This window comes from Pongo abelii, chromosome 8 (genome assembly GCF_028885655.2).
Source record: "Pongo abelii isolate AG06213 chromosome 8, NHGRI_mPonAbe1-v2.0_pri, whole genome shotgun sequence".
NCBI lineage: Eukaryota > Metazoa > Chordata > Mammalia > Primates > Hominidae > Pongo > Pongo abelii.
The window spans coordinates 56,419,374-56,440,026 of record NC_071993.2 but is presented as its reverse complement, the minus strand read 5'-3'; the positions used below and the strand labels follow the sequence as shown (position 1 = coordinate 56,440,026).

Genomic DNA, 20,653 nt, shown 5'->3' with positions numbered 1-20,653 from the left:
ACCAGTGTGGTCCACAAAGGCCTGCCACAAAGGATTAATTCAGATGGTATCGGGCTAATAGTGTTCCCAGACGACAGCAGAAGCAGATGCACATCTTCTCTGGGAAAATTCACCTCTAGTCTAGACCTATGGTAAGATACCTCCATTATAAAAGATGTATTCCAGTTTTGGAAATGTAATATGTGAAAAAACATGCCTTTTAGAATTGATAAACTAGAATTCCATCAGGACCAACTTTTCAGTGTTGTTAAACGTGTATTTTATATCTGATGAAGATCTTGAGACTGAAGTATTTTAAAAAGCCTTCCAAATTAAATTACTTTCTATATAGTTTTAGATAAAGTGTCTTATAGATCAGGTTTTTGAAAATTTATGACCTGTGTGTAGTATATATTGTGATTTTATTATGGGAAGTATTTGATTAATCAAAGTGTCCTATTCTGAGATGAAAGTTGCCTTGTTATGAAAAAACGCTAACAGACATGCTCTCAAGGCATTTTTGTTAATCTAAGAAACCATGTTCTTCTGCCTTTTCTTGCTTTGCCAGCAGTGTTTATGAATTTCTTTTAGCATCTCTTAGTATATATTAAGGACATTTGATATTCTTACTTCTCTGCTAAGTTACCGAATGACAAGAGAGATGTTTTCTATTATATTCATGGAATTGCTTCGCTAGTGTTTGAGTTGTTTGACCACTTACTTGTGAGTTTTAAATATGTTATCCATTTATCTTAAAGTTAGATATCTAAAGGACATAAGACCCATGTTAACAAAAAAATTTGTTTTCTATTGCAACTGCTCCATATGGTTTTTGAGTGGTTCCTGCTTTTGACTGAGAACAAGGAAATGTGGAATTGTGCACAGGAATGAAATGATGGCCAGGCTTTCACTGGGTTATACACTGTCATCACTAATAGTTCCTGACATCTCTGTCTTTCCTTAAGAGCTTTTTTCTATTCAAGAAAACAGAAATGGCATGGCATTTTTAGTTTGTTCTTTGATTTGAATCAGACAAATTACTTCTGGCCAGCTGATTTATTTGTTTGTTTCTTTTGCTACTAGCTTTAAAAAATAAATAAATAAATCTGACTGGAAAAGGATCTCGTCCTCTAAAATTATTGACTACATTAATAGTGCTTCATTTAGATCCTCCCAAATTTAGTGCTCCTTGAAAAATATGTCATCTTTGTTCTGTAAACTCTTAGAACCAGTAATTTCTCCTCTGGCTACGACTGCTACTAACAAGTAGAGTGATTGCCCACTATTTAAGCCCGAGACTTAGCTGTACTAACTCCAGAGGATGTGCAAATGATTTCCTTTTTAAATCTGTGACATTTCACTTTACCATATAGTACATAAATGTGTATTTATTCTCCAGTCTCTGAATGTAGGGTTAAGTCCTTTCTTTGTAAAGGAGTCTACAAATTTGAATTCAATTTTGTCTTTATTGCATTAGCTGTACCAGTTATACATCCTTTTTTTCAATGCTTTTTTAAAAAAAAAAAAAAAAAGTGTATTCAGCTTCAAAAACTTTACCAAAAAGTACCAGCACTCAAATCCTACTGTTGTGCTGTTATTTGTATAGTTTCGTTTAGTGAAGTCTTATTATTTTATAGAAGGAGTTTCTACTGTAAGGATATTATTTTCAATCAATATTCTGTTATTTTCCAATGCTAGGCTTTGTATTTCCTGGTTAGTTTTATAGCCAATGTTAGACCTATTCTTTTACCGAGTGTGTGTGTGTGTGTGTATAATCTTTTCAAAATTGAAACTTATTTTGGGTATGTTTTTCTTTTCTTGCTTCTGTAGAACCTACTGGGTTGGTGACATTTACAAGACAGAGTCTTGAAGATTTTCCAGAATGGGAAAGGTAACAATAATAATAAAAATAATCCTAGACCCCCTAGAATTAGAAGGACTCTTGCACCATGAAGGATTCTATTTTATAGCACCTAGAAAGATGGTTTTCCAACCCCTATTTATCCTAGTGCCAGGGAATTTCTTCTCATAAATGATCCATTGATAGCTCTCATGTTTGAAAAGGTTATGCCTTTTAAATCAAAGTCTATAACCCTTTGATTTCTACTGTTTTGTCTTGGTTTTGTCTTCTGAAAGAAAGTCCTGTTTTAAATTGAGGAGTGTTGTATGTGAAGACACTAATAAAAGGAACACCAATATTTAAATGTTTCTCCTTACCCTTTTTTTTGGTTAGTGTTTGAACTTTATGGCTTTTCTTTCTGGAGGACAAGATTGAGAAAAGTCTTTTTATTATTTACATGTTAGTAAACGGTAACCATCTAGAGTTTGTTGAGTGGCAAGAATTTTGAAGTTTGGCTGTCCTTGTGTACTACTGGTAGATTTTGTGGAAGTTGCTATTTACTGTTTGTTTGTTATTTATCAGAAAATATTGAGGAGATAGCAGCCAATATGAGCTAATTCAGATTTGTAAAGTCCTTAGTGTCCTGAAATAGTTAACATATTTCTTAATCTAAAGCAAGTCTCCCAATACACTTAAAGAAGGGTCCTGAAATAGTTAACATATTTCTTAATCTAAAGCAAGTCCCCCAGTACACTTAAAGAAGTGTGGATTAACTTTTTAAATATGTTTGAGGACATGATGAAGCATACTAAACACATATTTAACCAATGCCTCCCATTTTCACTTTCTAATAATTTTATGATAGTTTGTAATTGTTTTGTTTGGAATTAGTGATGAATGGAAATCACTTAAAAAAAAGTTAATTTGAGAAGTCATATCTGCTTAGGTGGCTTTCCTGTGGTGTTTTCATCCATCAAAGATGTTTATTTGTGAAGTGAAAGATAAAGAAATTTACTTCAGAAGACTGAGTGCATGGTTTAGATGATTATTAATAGAGGGAAGTAGATAAAAGGTTAAGCAACCTGAAGAGAGAAAAAAAAATGAGCCAGAAAAAGATGAGAACATGTACAGCATTTTGGCATCATGGCATGTTAGATCTGAAAGGAACCCCAGCTGCCTACTAAAACTCTTGATCAGCTCTGTAATACCTGCAACAGACAGAAGACTGGATAGCTTCAGTGATGGCAAATCCGCTGTTTCACATCAGTTTGTTCCATTGGTGGCTGCTTGTGTTATCATCTCATGCTTTCATTCACTAAAAATGTTTTCTACATTCATTCTCCACCATTCCTGGTTCTTCCTTCTGGAGCTACATAAATAAATCTGAATTTCTAGTTTTCTTTAACATTTGACCCTCCTTCATGTATCTTAATGGCTTCTTAACCTACTTCCCTCTCTAACAGTGCATACAAGTTCCTAGTAAACTGATTTGTTTCTTCTATTTCACATGTCATATGGATTCTAAACCCTTTATCACTGCTCTTAACATACTCCCATTCATTGGGCCCTCTTAAAATATGGTGCCTGGAATTAAACGTACCATTCTGCTGTGTCATCTCTATGGTGCAGAGGATTGTTTTTCTTCACTCTTCTATTAATCTCTAATAGGAATGCAGATGTTTTGTTCCTGTTACTTTGGTATAGATTTTATAGATCAATCTGAGGGCTTATTTTTAAGTCATCCAGGATCTCTACTTTGCATCTGATATTCATTTGGCACTAATGTGAAAGAACACCCATTTGTATACCACCATGTGGGAGAGAAGGGACAGGTCAAAATGCAGAGACTGGCAAGGCTGCTGTGTCAATGAGACACAGTAACTTTGCCTCTAAGTGAGACGAAGATTGTCCCCTTAATTTTGATAGGCAGAATTTGATTTATTTTTATTTCATTGATCTCTTTTTTGTTTTAGTTGCTTCATAAGTGAGTTGGAGAATATAATTAAAATCAGTCTCCCAGACTCCACAGAACCAGAAACATGCATTCACTTAAAGAGGGAGAATGAAGAAAAGATAAGGATTGTTGGTGTTCCCAAGCGTAAGGGGCTAAATGGGTCCAGGAACTTAGAGGCTTTCCTGAATTCCATGTTTCTGGCATGTTATAGTTAACCCTTTGATTATCAGCAAATACTTTAGCCAGACTTAATCACAGAGAGCCAGAATCATCTACGTCTCTGACTCCTGGGGCAGGGGTGTAGAGGATGACCTATTGGGAAGTTAGAAAATGCTTCAAAACAAAACAAAACCAAGAAAAAGTTTCTAGCAATTTCGTAATTTTATTAAGAGCTATACTATAAAGTTTCTAGCTTCAGTCATGGAGAATAGTTGACAACAGATGGAATTCCCATTCTGAAGTCCTGACTGACAGCCCAGAGATTTTTAGATTATGCTTCTTTATCTTTTTAGTAGTATGCTTACAGGGGTCTTCCTCTGAATAAAATGGCTAGGAAAGTAGGACCAAAAAAAGGAAGTTAAAAAAAATATATCAAACTTACGATACTGTTTTCTACAAGAGACCAGGAAAGTAATTTTTCTAAAAGTGTAGCATACTGATTCAGAGCCTGGACCATTGAGTGAGTCTACCTAGTTTCACATCTCTGCTGCTTTATTTCACAGTCTTGGTTAGCTTACTTAGATGTTCTGTGCTTTGTTTCCCCATCTATGAAAGGAGATAGTAATAGGGTTGTTGAGAGGATTAAATGAGTTAATACAAATAAGGCTCTTAGACAGAACCTGTGCAGAATTACCTTCTGAGTTAAAGCTATCAGCCTGTTGGGCTGGAGTTTTGCCAGAAATGTATTTAAACTCATTGAAACCAGGAAGGAATCAAACAATTCTCAGTACTTTTCCAGCTAACCTCCTAGACTATTTTCTAAAAATATAATCATCTCCTCCCTCCCAAAAAAGATTATTGGCACTCTTATGTGAGTTAGAACTTTGGATCTCCTCCGTTTCATTCATTTATATTTTTTATTCAGTAAGTGATCAGGGGAAAAATATCTAATAAGGAAAATAATGTTAACAAATACTATTAATACAATGGAATTTGTTGTTAATATAACATAAGTCAAGTAAATACCTCAGTGACCATGGTTGAAAGGGAAAGAAAATAATTATGCCTTCTAAATTACAGGTACTAGGTTTATCTGTTAACCTTATTAGTAGAAAAATACCATTGTTCAGAATTTCTGTGGCATGTATTTTCGTCAAGACACACACACACACACACACACACACACACACACACACACACACACACACACACACACACACACACACACACACACACACACACACACACACACACACACACACACACACACACACACGGTTATCAAACAGTGAAAATAGAAAATGGAAGCCAGAAGAGAATCATATATGATTTATTGCCAAGTTTTTTCTACATTTTTCCTCAGATTGCCAACTCTAGCCATAACAAAATTTCACAGATCTTAATTTTTTTAATATTTTGCAATGTTTTTCAACTGTTTTAAAGAAGAAAAACTTTCATATTATTTAGAGGAAAAGCAGGTTTCAAACAATATGTTATCCAATTTTAATTTAAATATGTATATTTACATGTTTGAATAAAGGAGGATCAATAGCAAGAATGTTAACAGTAGGCATCTGTTTCTGACTTTTGAGATTTGGGGTGGTTTCAGTTTTTGAATAGTTACCTATATTTTCACATTTGTCCACAGTGAACAACTTGTCATTAAAATAATAAGTAAGGGAATGTTTTTTTACATTGTAGATGTCAAAAACCCTTGACACGATTGCATGTCACTTACGAAGGGACCATAGAAGAAAATGGCCGAGGCATGCTACAGGTAGGTGAATCTTAGTAGTGTCTGTGTATGGTTAGGACTTTTTCTTGTCAAGCTTCTGACAGCAAAAGAAATTTGAAAAGCTGTTTATTTGTCTCCTAAACTGATTTAATGCAAAGAAGCATGATAGCAGAATGAAGAAAAACACCAAACAGATCACTTTGACAGCCTTGGTAATGTTGTTATTTGCCAGTGTATACTCTCTGTTTCTTATATGTGCTTCTCTAAAAAGCCTTTGACAGAAAATCCCAAGATCTGGACAGCATCAGCCTCTTGGTTCAGACATTGATAGTAGGTTGACAGTGGAGGAAGTTCCCAGGGTATAGTCTTGACAGACTGTCACCAGGCATTTTTATTCATTTTCCTTAAAGGCTCTTCTTGCTCTGCCCCAGTTGATAACCAGATTGAGATGTTTTTCTGCCACCAACAGCTTTGTTTAGGTTGAGGGGGCAGACATCTAAAACTGATTAATAAGAAGGGCCTGTCTCTCATATGTAACAGTTTCACGCACGTGAGCTAGCTGTTAGCTGTTTGCTATGTCTTTTCCCTGTTAAAAGCAGGTAATTCTGGTCCACCCCTCAATCTTTGTTAATAATCTGTTACTGCCTTTACCTTTAAAAAGTATTTTTGGAGAAGGGGGTTAACAAAAACCCCATGTTTAAAATATAGTAATGTCTCACCTAATCTTTTGATTTATAATGCTTCTTTAAAATTCACTAATAATGTTAGTGTTTTGTGTTCTTATCCCATTTATAAGAGCATTGTAAACTGAGTTTTCTTTGAAAGAAGCTTGTATACCATCTCATTTATACTGATAATAGTTTATTTTTCTTCTTAGATTCTTATTTGATGCTTATGTTGGTTCAGAATCTAAAGAAAGCAGTTGCCTGAAAATGGACTGATTTGTTTGAATAACTTAATGCTTACTATAAAATTTACATCTAGTTATTATTTAAATGAAACTGAGATTCTTTTTTAAATGGCCTTTTATTTGGACATATTTGTAATTAAAATCTTCAGAGAGACAAACTATGTTTTATTCTAAATCACCTTCTCCCAGTGGTTATTTGGGCTTATAAACAAAAGTACTTAGGATAGCTGAATTAATATTTTTCCTGTGCTTAACTTCAGCAAAACAAAAACAAAACATATTTAAATTTGCATTTACTCCTATACCTTTTTTCTGTTTAAAAAATAATCTTAAAATATGCTTAAATATTGGTTCAAATTAATATCACTTTTTCCCCCACATTCCCCTCTTGATGAAGTTCTTTCCATCTTTAAAGTCTTGGATAAACTGAGAGATTCTTAATACACATAAACTAAACAAAGTTACTGCTAGTTAGCGCCACAGGAATGCTGACCTTTCATTACAATACAATTCAACAAGGAATTATTTAACAACAGTTAAGGTTGAGATCCTCCCCACTTCCTTGGAATATATTATAGATGAAATGTGAGACCTCGGTAGATTAGAGAATACCGTAAGGGCTTCTTGCTATTAATTGTTCTCCCTACCCATGCCATGTCTCCGCAGGAGATCGGGGAATAATTGCAATGCTACAGAGCTCCTTGTGTAGCATATAAATTACATTATGCTGAATGGCAACAACAACAAAACCTCTCTGAGGAGCGTTATCATTCCTGTCTTTTCATCAAGTTATAATTCAGAAGCTGAGTAATCTGAATGAGTAGCTTTAAAATGACTTGGAAAATAACTGGCTAAAAATAAGGATGCACTCACATTCTTGTTTTCATGTGCTGGAACAGGTTTCTCAACTGTTGTAGAGGGTCTTTATTGTTAAGAACTTTTTTAAGTAGTAAAACTTTGGTTTTCTAAAAGACTCTGGCATTTAGAGGCATACTGAGTTTAGTGTCTTTATTTCTGTGCGCACTTTTCAAGTTAAAAATGTGGGCCTTTTATTCAAAGAGTAAACAATAGCATACACATTGAATGTATTTCATGATCATTATCAAGTAGTACATAAGTTGGATAGAGCTTATCTTTTTATTTTTGTTATATACCTTATTCCAGTAAAAATTAAGTTAGGCCAATCTTAAACCTCGTCTGTTTCTCATTTGTAGTCACAATATCATTATACTTTTAGGCACTCAGCCAGTCTCTTCGTTCTCAAGTACAGTCCATTTTATTTCTTTACTGAGTTTCTTCTCTTTCCTTTACTTTACCACTTTCCTGTTTGAGGCCCTAGTAGTGCTTCTATAAACTATTCAGTACTCACCTAACCAGCCTTATTACTTTTAGTTTTACAGTTTTCCATTTATTCTTTAAACTCTAGCCTGAATTATCTTCCTAAAACATAGGTCCAGGTGCTACTTGAATCTTTCCCAGAACCTTCAGAGGGAAATTGAGTAAAAATTCCCTAGACCTCAGACCACCTCATCACCAACTGTAAGCCTCCACCTACTCTACACTGCAGGCAAGCACAATGAATCTGTTTACCATTCCCCTCATACAGTGATTTACATTTGGTTTTTTTTGGCCCTGTGTCCTTGTGCAGCTATGCCCTCAGCCTGCATGTCAGCTGCCACATCCTCTTGTAAAGCTTTCCTATCTTCCTCCCATGCTCTAATTTTAGTTAATTGTATTATTAGAAAGTGTCAAATACATAGTAACAAGCTCTTCAATAATCATCTTCTCATTCTGCTTATGCTCATTCTGACTACCATCTAAATTGCAAATGCTGTGAGACCAGGAACCATACATATCTTTTTCATCTTTGTATCCAGTGATTCCCAGCACAATTCAGTAAATAATTTGTTGAACTGGACAGTTTAAGCCACGAATCACCCAGTGCCCATAGACCTCATATGTAGTAGGTAACTAATTCTAATCAACAGACTGGTTTCACCAAAATTATTTTCCTGTATAAGCTAAAAAGTTACTCTGGTTTTTTAGCATTGGTTTTAGTACTCCAGAACACAAATCCAAATATGTGATTCTCTCTGGTAACTCAATTGAAGAACTCCTCAGTGGTATGTTTTAGTATTTTCTAAGTTCTTCTGTGGTAAAAGAAGACTGCTTCGCCTTCTATTAATTTCTGTCTTTTGACATATATTTTTACATATCAAACGATTCATACTATTGTTTTACTATTTTGTAAAATAGGCTTCAGACTGTCATTTAGTATCAGTTGCTTTAGAGAACACTGAAGTTTTAAGAAATCGTATATTTTAAAATAGTTTGAAAGAATATAAGCCTCATGGTATTTAGTAAATTCTATTTTACTTGTGTGTATGACTGTGTATACACAAGGTGTGTGTGTGTGTGTGTGTGTGTGTGTGTGTGTGATCTAACTCAGATAGTCTCACTTAGGAAAAGATGGTTGCTATTTCTTACATACTGCTTCATGAGGCTGGCATAGTGCTGGACACACTGGACAAACGGAAATAATGCCAGCAAGTTTAGTTTGCTTTCTCTGGAGGATTGTGTAACTCTTCTTTATTAGTAGGTGTTTGGGGATCCCATCATACTACTCCACATAAAGCTTAAGAGTTTCCAACTTAATTGGAAATATTACTTTGATTGAATCTTTGTTGCTATACTGGGTTTTCTTTCTTCCTTTTTTTCCTTAGTTATATTTTTAAAAAAATAGTTTGTAATGTTCATGTAGTTTGGGGTTTGGGGTTGAATTTAGAAGGACAAAAATTCGATCTCTTTATTCTTACAATAAGGTTGGAAAAGGTTACCCAAAAAGTTGATTACTAAACTTTTCAGTTCTTTAGGGCAAGTGTTTGGTTACCATATTACATAAGAAAAGTTTAATTATATTAAAGTCACGTGAAATACATAAAGGGAAATTGAGTAGTGAATGGGGGAGAATGACTTTGAAACCTTCTCAGATAAAGACCTCCCTTGATTTGTGGCCCATGAGACACAAATAGGTTTATAAACAAGGGTCTGTATGATACATAATATTTTGCCTAAAAGCTCCATTTTCCAGATTGCTTCTCTGGTTCTGGGATCCAGGAAAATGTGCAGAGATGTTAACTGCAGTGAGATGGAAAGAGTTTAAGCAACCATAATCTGCCCTTCCTGGGAAGATTACTTATTTGGGGGTTGATTTTCATGGGAGAGGAAAAGATGAGAGCTTAGAGACTGTGTGCTTCTTGATCATATATGTAGGTATTTTTGACCATTATTTAATATGCCACATTTCCCCAACAGGTGGATTTTGCAAATCGTTTTGTTGGAGGTGGTGTAACCAGTGCAGGACTTGTGCAAGAAGAAATCCGCTTTTTAATCAATCCTGAGTTGATTATTTCGCGGCTCTTCACTGAGGTGCTGGATCACAATGAATGTCTAATTATCACAGGTTAGTTTTGGGAAGCCTGGAAAATGGGGTAGTCTTCCCCATCTGTGAATATCTGTCATGAAGACTAGAGACTACCCAGTATAGCTTTTCTCTTCCATGGGCATTAGTCCCAATATTTTTATCCATTAATTTTTACTTAGTTTTTGAAATTATTAAAGCCTTATTTTCCTCATCTTAAGTAAGACATCTTATCTTTACCTTTTCTTTCTTTTGTGGCATCTTTATCTAAGGAACAGGTATTAAAAACTATTCAGTTAACCCACAGTTTGAATTTTTTTTTTTTTTTTTTTTTTTGAGACAGAGTTTTGCTGTTGTTGCCCAGGCTGGAGTGCAATGGTGCAATCTCGGCTCACTGCAACCTCCGCCTCCCAGGTTCAAGCGATTCTCCTGCCTCAGCCTCCCGAGTAGCTGGGATTACAGGCATGCGTCACCACACCCGGCTAATTTTGTGTTTTTAGTAGAGACAGGGTTTCTCCATATTGTCAGGCTGGTCTCAAACTCCTGACCTCAGGTGATCTGCCCGCCTCGGCCTCCCAAAGTGCTGGGATTACAGGCGTGAGCCACCACGTCTGGCAGTTTGAAATTTTGTGACATAATAATGCTCTTAAGAAGAACATAGTGATATGCCTCTAGTATGTATTCTATTGTAATTCTTCCATTTGAGAGTGATTTGTTTCTATTAAAAATAATTTTCAAGTGGTTTCTTGTACTTTAGTATGAAGACGTTGTCTAAATATAAGAAGCACAGGAACAGTATTTAGAGAAATCAGTAACCTTTTGTTTACCCTATTTTGAATCCTAAAAGAAAAAGTTCAGTTAGCATGGCCAGGTGCAATGGTTCATGCCTGTAATCCTAGCGCTTTGGGAGGCCAAGGCAGACGGATCACCTGAGGTCAGGAGTTCAAGACCAGCCTGGCCAACATGATGAAACCCCGTCTCTACTAAAAATACAAAAATTAGCCAGGCATGGTGGCGGGTGCCTGTAATCCCAGCTACTCAGGAGGCTGAGGCAGGATAATCACTTGAACCCGGGAGGCAGAGGTTGCAGTGAGCTGAGATCACACCACTGTACTGCAGCCTGCGCGACGGAGCAAGACTCCATCTCAAAAAAAAAAAAGTCTGATTATCTTGGTGTTTCTTCTTGTTCTTGATTTCTTTACGCTAATATGGGAGAAGGAGGGGGGAAATTTAGTCACGTGTATGCTTTAGGTCTGTTACAGAGATTTAATTTTTTTTGTTTCTTCAGACTGAGATCACTATGTAACAGTATTTTCTTGTGAATAAGCTATCAAGAAAAATGATGATTACCTCATATCTCTTAAGAAACTCTTAATCAGGCACCATATGTAAGTTGAGTCTTTTATCCAAGTACGTAAAAGAATATTCCCACATAAGTGCCGTTAACACACCATGAGTTGCTGGTACTATTTTTTTTTTCTGCAAAAGTGGATTTTTTATTTCCACTTAGAATCTGTTACTGCTTGGAGATGAGTTTAGGGGTCTAAACACTCACCTGGGTTGTAGAATTTCATTTATTGTTATTCCCAAAAATTATAATAGGAGAAAAACCATCCCCATGAGTTATATAAAATGTGTACCCAACCGCATTACCTCCAAAGACATACATGACAAAACTAACTCCAAAGTCTAATCTTGAAGCCACACTGTGCCTCAGATAGATTTGCAGACAACCTTCAGAAGAGTATATTTTCTTACGTTTTGCTTTTAAGATTCTCTTTCACTTTCAACGGTTTGAATATGGTGTGTCTACTTGCAGATCTCTTTGACTTTATCCTACTTGAAGTTTTTTGAACCTCTCTAATGTTTGTTATATTTGGTAAATGTTGGGCCATTTTTTCTTCAAAGGTTTGTTCTTCCCCTTTCCTCGTCTTCTGGGACTCCCAAATTATGTGTTTGTTGATTCACTTGATGTTCCACGGGTCTCAGAAGCTGTTTATTTTTCTTCATTCTTTATTCTTGTTCCTCAGGCTCAATCTCAATCGACCTGTCTTCAAGTTCACTGATTGTTTTTTCTGCTTGCTCTAAACTGCTTTCAATCTCACTGGTGAATTTTTTATTTCAGTTATTGTACTTTTCAATTACAAATTTCTGTTTATTTTTTATAATTTCTATCCCTTTATTAATATTCTCTATTTGAGAGGTATCATTCTTATACTTTAGTTTTCTAGACATAGTTTTCTTTAGTTGTTTCGGTATATTTTAAATAGCTGATGTAAATTCTTTGTTTACTAAGTCCAACATCTGGGCTCCTCAGGGGCAGTTACTACTGACTGCTTTTTTTTTGAGTATGGGCCATACTTTCTCATTTCTTTCCATGTCTTCTAATTTTCATTTAAAACTGGACATTTAAAATAATGTAATGTGACCCTGGAAATCAGATTTTCTCTTTTCATCACAGTTCATCCTTCTTGCTGTTTTTTCAATGACTTTTCTAAACTAATTTTGTGATGTCTGTGTTCTTTCTGTGTGTGGCCAGTGAAGTCCCTGCTCGTTAGATTAGTAGTCAGCTAATGCTTGAACAGATTTCCTTAGATGCCTGAAACTAATAAGTCTCAACAAAGTCTAATAGTCTTTGTTGAAGGGCTGTATGTGCAGGTGCAGCCTACCTTCAACACTGCACTAAGCAGTTGATGCCTCTGCCTTAGCCTTCACTTCCTGTCAAGGTCAGGCAGAGGAGAGAGCTGAGGGCTTTCTCTAGTTTTTCCTGAGCATTCGTATGGCCATGGGCACGCATGAGCCCTCTAGATTCCTTCTTGTTTTAATATATTAGAACTTTTCAAAGCCCTTTGTGGACATTCTCATTCTGCAACTTTTCCTTTGAAGCTTTTGGTTAGCCTATTGTTTGCCCCAGCTGTTTGCCACCACCTCAAGAAGTCTCAGTGTTAAACAATCCCTGTAATTGTTTTCATCAAACCCTCAAAAGAATTATGCTTTTCCTACTGGCCAAGCTCCAAGTCCTGTAAAGTCAAGACAGCCTTCTGAGCGGGGCCCTCCAGGGGACCACCAGACAGGTCAAATAATGACAGTTCTCTGAGAATTGGGCTTTGAAGGAGCTTCAGCTTTCTTTTGCCCCCTCTGATGGCTTCTGATTTTCACTGTGTTTCAGGAAGGTTTTAAGGCCGAGATGGAGCTTAGGAGAGTGGGATGGGAATAAGGCATATAAAACACTGCAAAGTTTATTGTTTTTACCAAGATTCAGCTGGTTTTTCTTGAATAAGCACTCCCTGGATTGCTGCAAGCCTTTGGCTACTTTTCAGTTGACTCTCACAGTGCTCATCACAGTGTTCCCATTGCTTTCATGGAGGAGAGAGTTTTCAGAGGTTTTTACTGCACCATTTTTTACTGATATCTTTTTATCTTTTGTAAGCACCCGTGGATAAAGGAGCTTTCAATGAGTTATTCTATATCATTTAGACATCCTATGTAAATTTTTATCCCTGTGATTCTGCTGTTTGGTGAAGGCAAAAAATAAAAAATTGTAAATTGTCTGAGTTTATGTAGGAAATTAAGATTGGAACTTCTGCAAAGGAATTTTTTTCCTGGACAGAACCTCAGTCAGCCATTTGAAGTTAGTGACTTGGAGTATTGCATCCAGAATTCTGAGATTATGATCCAAATTATACTGAAATGGAAAGATAAACTCCTTTTGTACTCAACACTTCCTCAACTCACATTTTGGCCATCTGTCTGCATTTGTTAGTTATCATGGATGCACGTGGGAAGTATATAATTGGGCAAGGTACTAGGGGAGATAAGATTGCAAGGAATTACAGAACAAAAAAACTTGCATAAACCTATTGTTGAGTAACCAGCACTTTGGCTATTGGTCTCATACTATTGTAGGGAAGTTCTGCAGGTTTGGAATATGACTGTCTTCATCGTTTACGTACATCAAATAATACTTTAAAAGATTGTTATTCTAGCTGGGTGCAGTGGCTCACGCCTGTAATCTCAGCACTTTGGGAGGCTGAGGCAGATGGATCATGAGCTCAGGAGATTGAGACCATCCTGGCTAACGTGGTGAAACCCCGTCTCTACTGAAAATACAAAAAAAATTAGCTGGGCCTGGTGGTAGGCGCCTGTAGTCCCAGCTACTTGGGAGGCTGAGGCAGGAGAATGGCGTGAACCCAGGAGGCGGAGCTTGCAGTGAGCTGGGATTGCGCCACTGCACTCCAGCCTGAGTGACAGAGCGAGACTCCGTCTTAAAAAAAAGAAACAAAAAAAAAGAAGAAGAAAGTAGTCAGTACGTTGTCATCCTCCATTAATGTTAATGTAAATAAAGGATGTCATTTTCCTTGGGAATAAAACAGGAATGTTAAAAGGAAAACATAACAATATTTTCTTTTTTAAAGATAATTTGTCCCCAGTCTAAAAAAGGATTCTAAATCTCCTTTTATGTAATCTCTAAACGTTCCTGCAGCTATTGTAAAATGAATGGAAAATTGCAGATCCATGACTCACCTTCAGATCTGTAATTACCTCAGGCTAAGGACATATTGGGTGACTTTTAACTCAGCATTTTCCCCCACATCCACTTAACTTTATTATAGTGCCTCCTAATTAATATCTGTGATGTGATGTTACCTTAATGGAAATGGCCATTTCATCATCTATTTGATGTCTGGATTTCTGCCATCTCCCTCCTTAGGAGACTCTTAGCCATGCACTGCAATCTATCTGCCTGATCAATTCCGTTCCTTCAATGATGCATCCAGCTCAGTGAGCTAATGGCTGTGACTGTGCTGCCTGAATCTGTAGAAGAGTTTGAGAAATTGGAAATAAATTAAATTTATCATCATTGTGGGACATCTGGTTGATATCATTATTTTAAAAGAATATGAAACAGGTCATGCAAACAGGCAAATACTTTTATACAGACAGTGTTATCCCTCTGTTTGTTGCGATCCTGCCTGGGGCAGCCATGAGTTAAAAACCTTTCAGTAAGTATAGATAGAGGGAAAGAGTTAAAATTCCAATCTTCCCATTTTTTCTTTTTTTTTTGTCTTCTCTTATTTGTTTCTGTACAACATCCAGAAAATAGTTTCAATACTAAAGGGTGTTAAGTTTTCTGAGAGTTGTTTTTCTGCTTCTGTTTGGTGATCACATAAACCAGGTGCCTAGACATGAAACCTACTGGGCAGAGTATTCCTGTATTTAACGTAAAACCTGCCTCTAGTGAATCAGATTATCCCAGACATCACAAATCTTTACATCTTTTCCGAATGTCAGCAGAGCTGATAGATATGATAACAAGTAGACACCATTGCTTATAGTACTGGTGACGTCTTCTAGAGTTACAGTACTAGAGGTGCCTGTCAAAGACACCAGCTCATTGGGAAAGGTCCAAATTCAGTTGGAGTTTTCCAAAAATGTTTGGAAATTAAACATTTTTATGCTTGTCTTTTCTAAGTTTTTAATAATCATTAGAATTAAAAGCAAGAATTTTCTATTTACTGCATAATCACTACTGTTTGAATGATGCTAATAAAATTTGGGTAAAATGGTGTTTATATAAACCTGCTTTCCAAGGGAACAGTCCATTGGTAAGTAGAATTTTTTTTAATCTCCGAATGTTTTTTCCCATGATCATTACAAACTCTTATTCCTAATAAGGGAAAATAACCATGTTTCTTACTACTAAATCTAAAAAATCATAAAGAGGTCATGAACTCTTCATAAGATTTTAATGGATTCCTTCTAGTTTTTTCCTGAAGTGAAGGTCTTTGACTATGAAGTCTTAAAGGCCCATCCCTAGTGAGAACTATCACAAAGGTCATTCAGTCTTCTGTCTCAGTAGCTGTTACCAGTTTACCTTTATATTTTCATCATAGTTCATTAATTTAAATTTTAAACAAGTTAAAGGCATTCAGTTTTTTCGAAGGAGACAGTTGGCATGTTAAAAGGTGTCTACTTAGAAAACCCAGGGTTTAACTTGTTTAGTACAAAAGTGTTTGTATGTGTATTTTTTATTTCCCATGAAGTTGTTCCTCTCAGAGAAGAACACTGAAACTATATTAACATGAAGTAGAGACATGATAATTGATATTTTATATTTTTCAGCCACTTTCTTTTAAAAAGACAGAACAAGTATTTGTTTTCCGAGTTAACAGATCAGAATAGGCAGTTTGTCTTTTTATGAACAGGAAAAACGAGGCTAGTCTACCGCTAGGCAGAAAACAGAAAAGAAGGAGTGGTCCTTGCTCTCTTGGTTCCTATCAGGCAAGTAGACCAGGTTGCTTTTCACCCCCGAGTAAATAGAATCACATATCTGTGGTTTCTCTACCCCCTTAAAAAATGTATTTCTAATGACACCAATACTGATGGCTTTGTGGGTTTGAATGAATTTTTTACTTGTCTTATTTAGTTTCCCAAGGAATTCTATGATGTAAACAAAATAAGAATTATTAAGAACCCTGAATTTCAGATGATGAAATGATGTCCAGTGAGGTTTGGTTATCTGTAGATCTGTTTGGGGAGAATTGACTTTTTTTTTGAGACGGAGTTTCACTCTTGTTGCCCAGGATGGAGTGCAATGGCGCGATCTCAGCTTACTGCAACCTCTGCCTCCCGGGTTCAAGCGATTCTCCTGCCTTAGCCTCCCTAGTAGCTGGGATTACAGGCATGTGCCACCATGCCCGGCTAATTTTGTATTTTTAGTAGAGATGGGGTTTCTCCATGTTGGTCAGGCTGCTCTTAAACTCCCGACCTCAGGTGATCCGCCCACCTCGGAATTGACATCTTAACAATGTTTTGTCTTTGACACGTCTAGGATATATGTCTCTGTTTATTCATGTCAGTTTTACTCATTAGTATTTTATATTAGTATTTTATAGTTTTCACTGTATAATTCTTCCCCGTTTTGTCAGATTTATCCATAAGTATTTCATAATTTTGTTGCTGTTGTAAGTTTTTTAAATTTCTGTTTTTAATTATTCATTGCTACTATGTGGAAATGCAATTGATTTTCAGATTACAATTCAATATGTTAAGTGCTCTACCAATGTTATGTGCAAAGTACCTTGGGAGCATGGAGGAAGAACAATCAACCCTACTTATGGTGTCAAGGAATGCTTCATAAAAGAAATAACATAAATTTTCTAGTTATTTTCTTGATTTTTAGCATGAATATCTTGTCCAAAATTCTAGATAAATGTCTAATAATTAAAATACAAATTATTTTTAGAAGCAGTATATTAAATAATAGACTGGAAACTGTAGTATTGAGTTTAAATCTTGGAACTTTTGATTCTGGAAATTTTTAATCATATATGAAAATAGAGTATTTTCATAGCTTTATTTATATTACGTGGTTTTTATTGTGTGTTTTTCTGTTTGTTTGTTTTGAGACGGAGTCTCGCTCTGTCACCAGGCTGGAGTGCAGTGGCGCAATCTCGGCTTACTGCAACCTCCACCCTCCAGGTTCAAGTGAGTCTCCTGCCTCAGCCTCCTGAATAGCTGGGACTACAGGTACATGCCACCACGCCCAGCTAATTTTTGTATTTTTAGTAGAGATGGGGTTTCACCACGTTGGCCATGATGGTCTCGATCTCTTGACCTTGTGATCCGTCCACCTCGACCTCCCAAAGTGCTGGGATTACAGGCATGAGCCACCCCGCCCGGCCTTATATTACGTGTTTTTATGTGTATATATATGAAATTTCAGACTTACAGAATAGTTGCAAGTATAATACATGGAATTTCCATATAGTCTTTACTCAGATTCACAGAAAAGTTTTAAGAATAATACATGGAATTTCCATATACTCTTTACTCAGATTCACCAGTTTACATTTTTGTCCCATCTACTTCATCATTTTCTCTATTTTCTTTTCTTGAATTGTTTAGGAATATATTGGAGATACTGTGCCCTTTTATCCCTAAATACTTTGTTGTATATTTCCTAACAACTAGGACACTGTCTTACATCAGCACAGCACAGTTAGTTATCAAAATCAGGAAATTTAATTTGATACAGTACTGTTAGTTAATCTACATTATAATATAATTTTGTTATTCCAGTTATGACCTTTGTAGCTTTCTTTCCAGTCTTCAGTTAGTCCAGGCTCACACCTTGGTATTCTTTAAACTGGAACCATTTCTCAGCCTTTCCTTGTGTTTGTTCACTTTGGTATTTCTAAAGTGGATAGGCTAGTTATTTTGTAGATTGTCCTTCTTGTGTTTGCCCACTGCTTCTTCCTAATTAGGTTCAGGTTATTCATTTTGGTAGGAATCCCACTGAAGTGATACTGTGTTCTATTTAGTATATCTTTTGAGGAGACATGTGATAGCAGTTTGTCCCAATATTTGTGACACCAGTGTAATGACTTGGTCAAGTTGGGTCGACCAGGTTCCTCCACTGTCAGGTTATTCTTTTTTATTCTGTAATTAATGTATCGCTATATATTTTATATACTTTGAAACTGTAAACATCTTGTCCTTATCAAACCTTCACCTACTAATTTTAGCAGTCATTGCTAATTTTTCAAACTCCCATTCTTTTTACATTTAGTAGTTGGCATTCTACTATAAGTAAGGATTTTCATTTTTTCCTTATTTGTGTATACTTATTTATTAATATTTATTATTTATTAATATATATGCAAGTATAGACACTTGCATTCTTACTGTATTCAGTGGATTATGATCCATTGCTGTTATCTGTTTGGTGCTAAATTGTCCCATATTCCATCAGTGGGAATGCCTTCAAGTTAACTGTTGTGTGCCTTTGACATGTGCCCATCATTCTTTAATGCACTTTCTTCTTTGAGCATCTCCATCTTTTTAGCACAAAAAGATGTTGTAGGCTCATCTTGTATATTCCCTGTACCAGCTCTGGAATCAGCCATTTCTGCAGGTGGTCCTGGATTTTAGTTAGTTTTTGGAAGCCAAGATTTGAACTAGAACATATATGTTACACACACACACACACACACACACACACACACAACTGTGAATTTATATTGATACCTCCCATTCTTAACCAGCATCACAGCCTATATTGTAGTCTTTCCCCCTTTCCATAATTGGGACTCTCTTCCCCAACAACGAAGAATGTGGCTCCCAATATCTTCAATTTTTCTCATTTGTTTAAGCCTAATATATACAAAAGGTGATTTCAGAACTTCTGAACCATGCCACTGCAAAAAGTAAACCTGTTAAATAGAGTTCATTATTTGTTTACATTCTTTTATTTTTGAAGTAAAATTTACACACATTGAAGTATACAATGTTAAGTGGATAATGTGGTGAGTTTTGGCAAATAGATATGCTTTTATATCCCACACCCCTATCAAGACATAAAAAAAAACACGTCTATCACCTCAGAAAATTCCCTTGAGCCCTTTTCTGGTCAGTCCCCAACCCCAGAAACAACCGTAATTTTTATTCTTTTCATTATAAATTACTTTTTTCTTTTTTTTAGAATGTCATGTAAATATATGTCATACACACTTCTGTATCTTGCTTCTTTTGCTTAGCATAATGTGAGATCTATCTATGTTTTTTAATGCGTCAGTGGTTCTGTCCCTTTTATTACTAAGGAGTATTCCTTTGTGTGATTGTGGCCAATGTTTTGTTAATTTTTTATCAATAGTTGGATTGTTTCCACCTTTAGTTTTGTGATAGTCTTTTTTTTTAATGTCTACTTAGCTAGGCTACAGCCCCCAGTTATTCTGTCAAACACTAATTCGGGTATTGCTGTGAAAGTATTTTATGAATGTGATCAAAGTCTACAAGTAAAGGAGTTAATCTCATTGCATTCAATAAGCATTTTTTTTTCCTTTGAGACAAAGTCTCACTCTGTTGCCCAGGCTGGAGTGCAGTGATGTGACCTTGGCTCACTGCAACCTCTGCCTCCTGGGTTCAAGTGATGCCCCTGCCTCTGCCTCCCAAGTAGCTGGGATTACAGGTGCCTACCACCATGTTCAGCTAATTTTTGTATTTTTAGTAGGGACAGGGTTTCACCATGTTGGCTAGGCTGGTCTCAAACTACTGACCTCAAGTGATCTCCCCACCTCGGCCTCCCAGAGTGCTGGGATTACAGGCATGAACCACTATGCTTAGCCATATTCAATACAATTTGCATTAAATAAGCGATAATCTGGGTGGGCCTGATTCAGTTGGGTGGAAGGCCTTAAGAGCAGAGCTGAGGCTTCTCTGAAGAAGAAATTCATTCTGTGCACTGCCACTTCACCCATGCCTGAGAGTTCCAGTGCACCCTTTGGACCTGACTAGTCAGCTCCACAATTGTGTAGGCCAATTTTTGGCGATAAATCTCTTCATATATATGTCCTCCTGGTTCCATTTCTCCAGTTGAGCAATGACTGATACAAATCTATTGTAAGGAAACCTGCTATGAACATTGTTCTTTGCAGTTTTTGTGAGCACACATTTTCAGTATTTGTTTAGTAGATATCTAGGAATGGAAGTTGTAGGTCAAAGGATATGTGTATGTTTAATTTTACAAGGGATTGCCAAACTCTTTTCCAAAATTATTACACCAATTTATGTTCTACCAGCAATATATAATGAGATTTCCACTTGTTTTCCATCCTTGTCAACATTTAGTGTTGTCATTCTTTTTTATTCTTTTG

At 36.1% G+C, this 20,653-nt stretch overlaps 1 protein-coding gene across 7 annotated transcripts in view; it reads left to right on the top strand.

Moving 5' to 3' along the window:
- PARG (poly(ADP-ribose) glycohydrolase) overlaps positions 1-20,653 on the top strand; it is a 122,414-nt gene that overhangs the window by 74,899 nt on the left and 26,862 nt on the right. For all 7 annotated transcript variants that reach the window (XM_063727225.1, XM_054521832.2, XM_054521830.2 and 4 more), the window contains 3 exon segments: positions 1,810-1,870; positions 5,634-5,709; positions 9,893-10,040. In XM_063727225.1, coding sequence (XP_063583295.1) covers positions 1,810-1,870; positions 5,634-5,709; positions 9,893-10,040 — 285 coding nt within the window.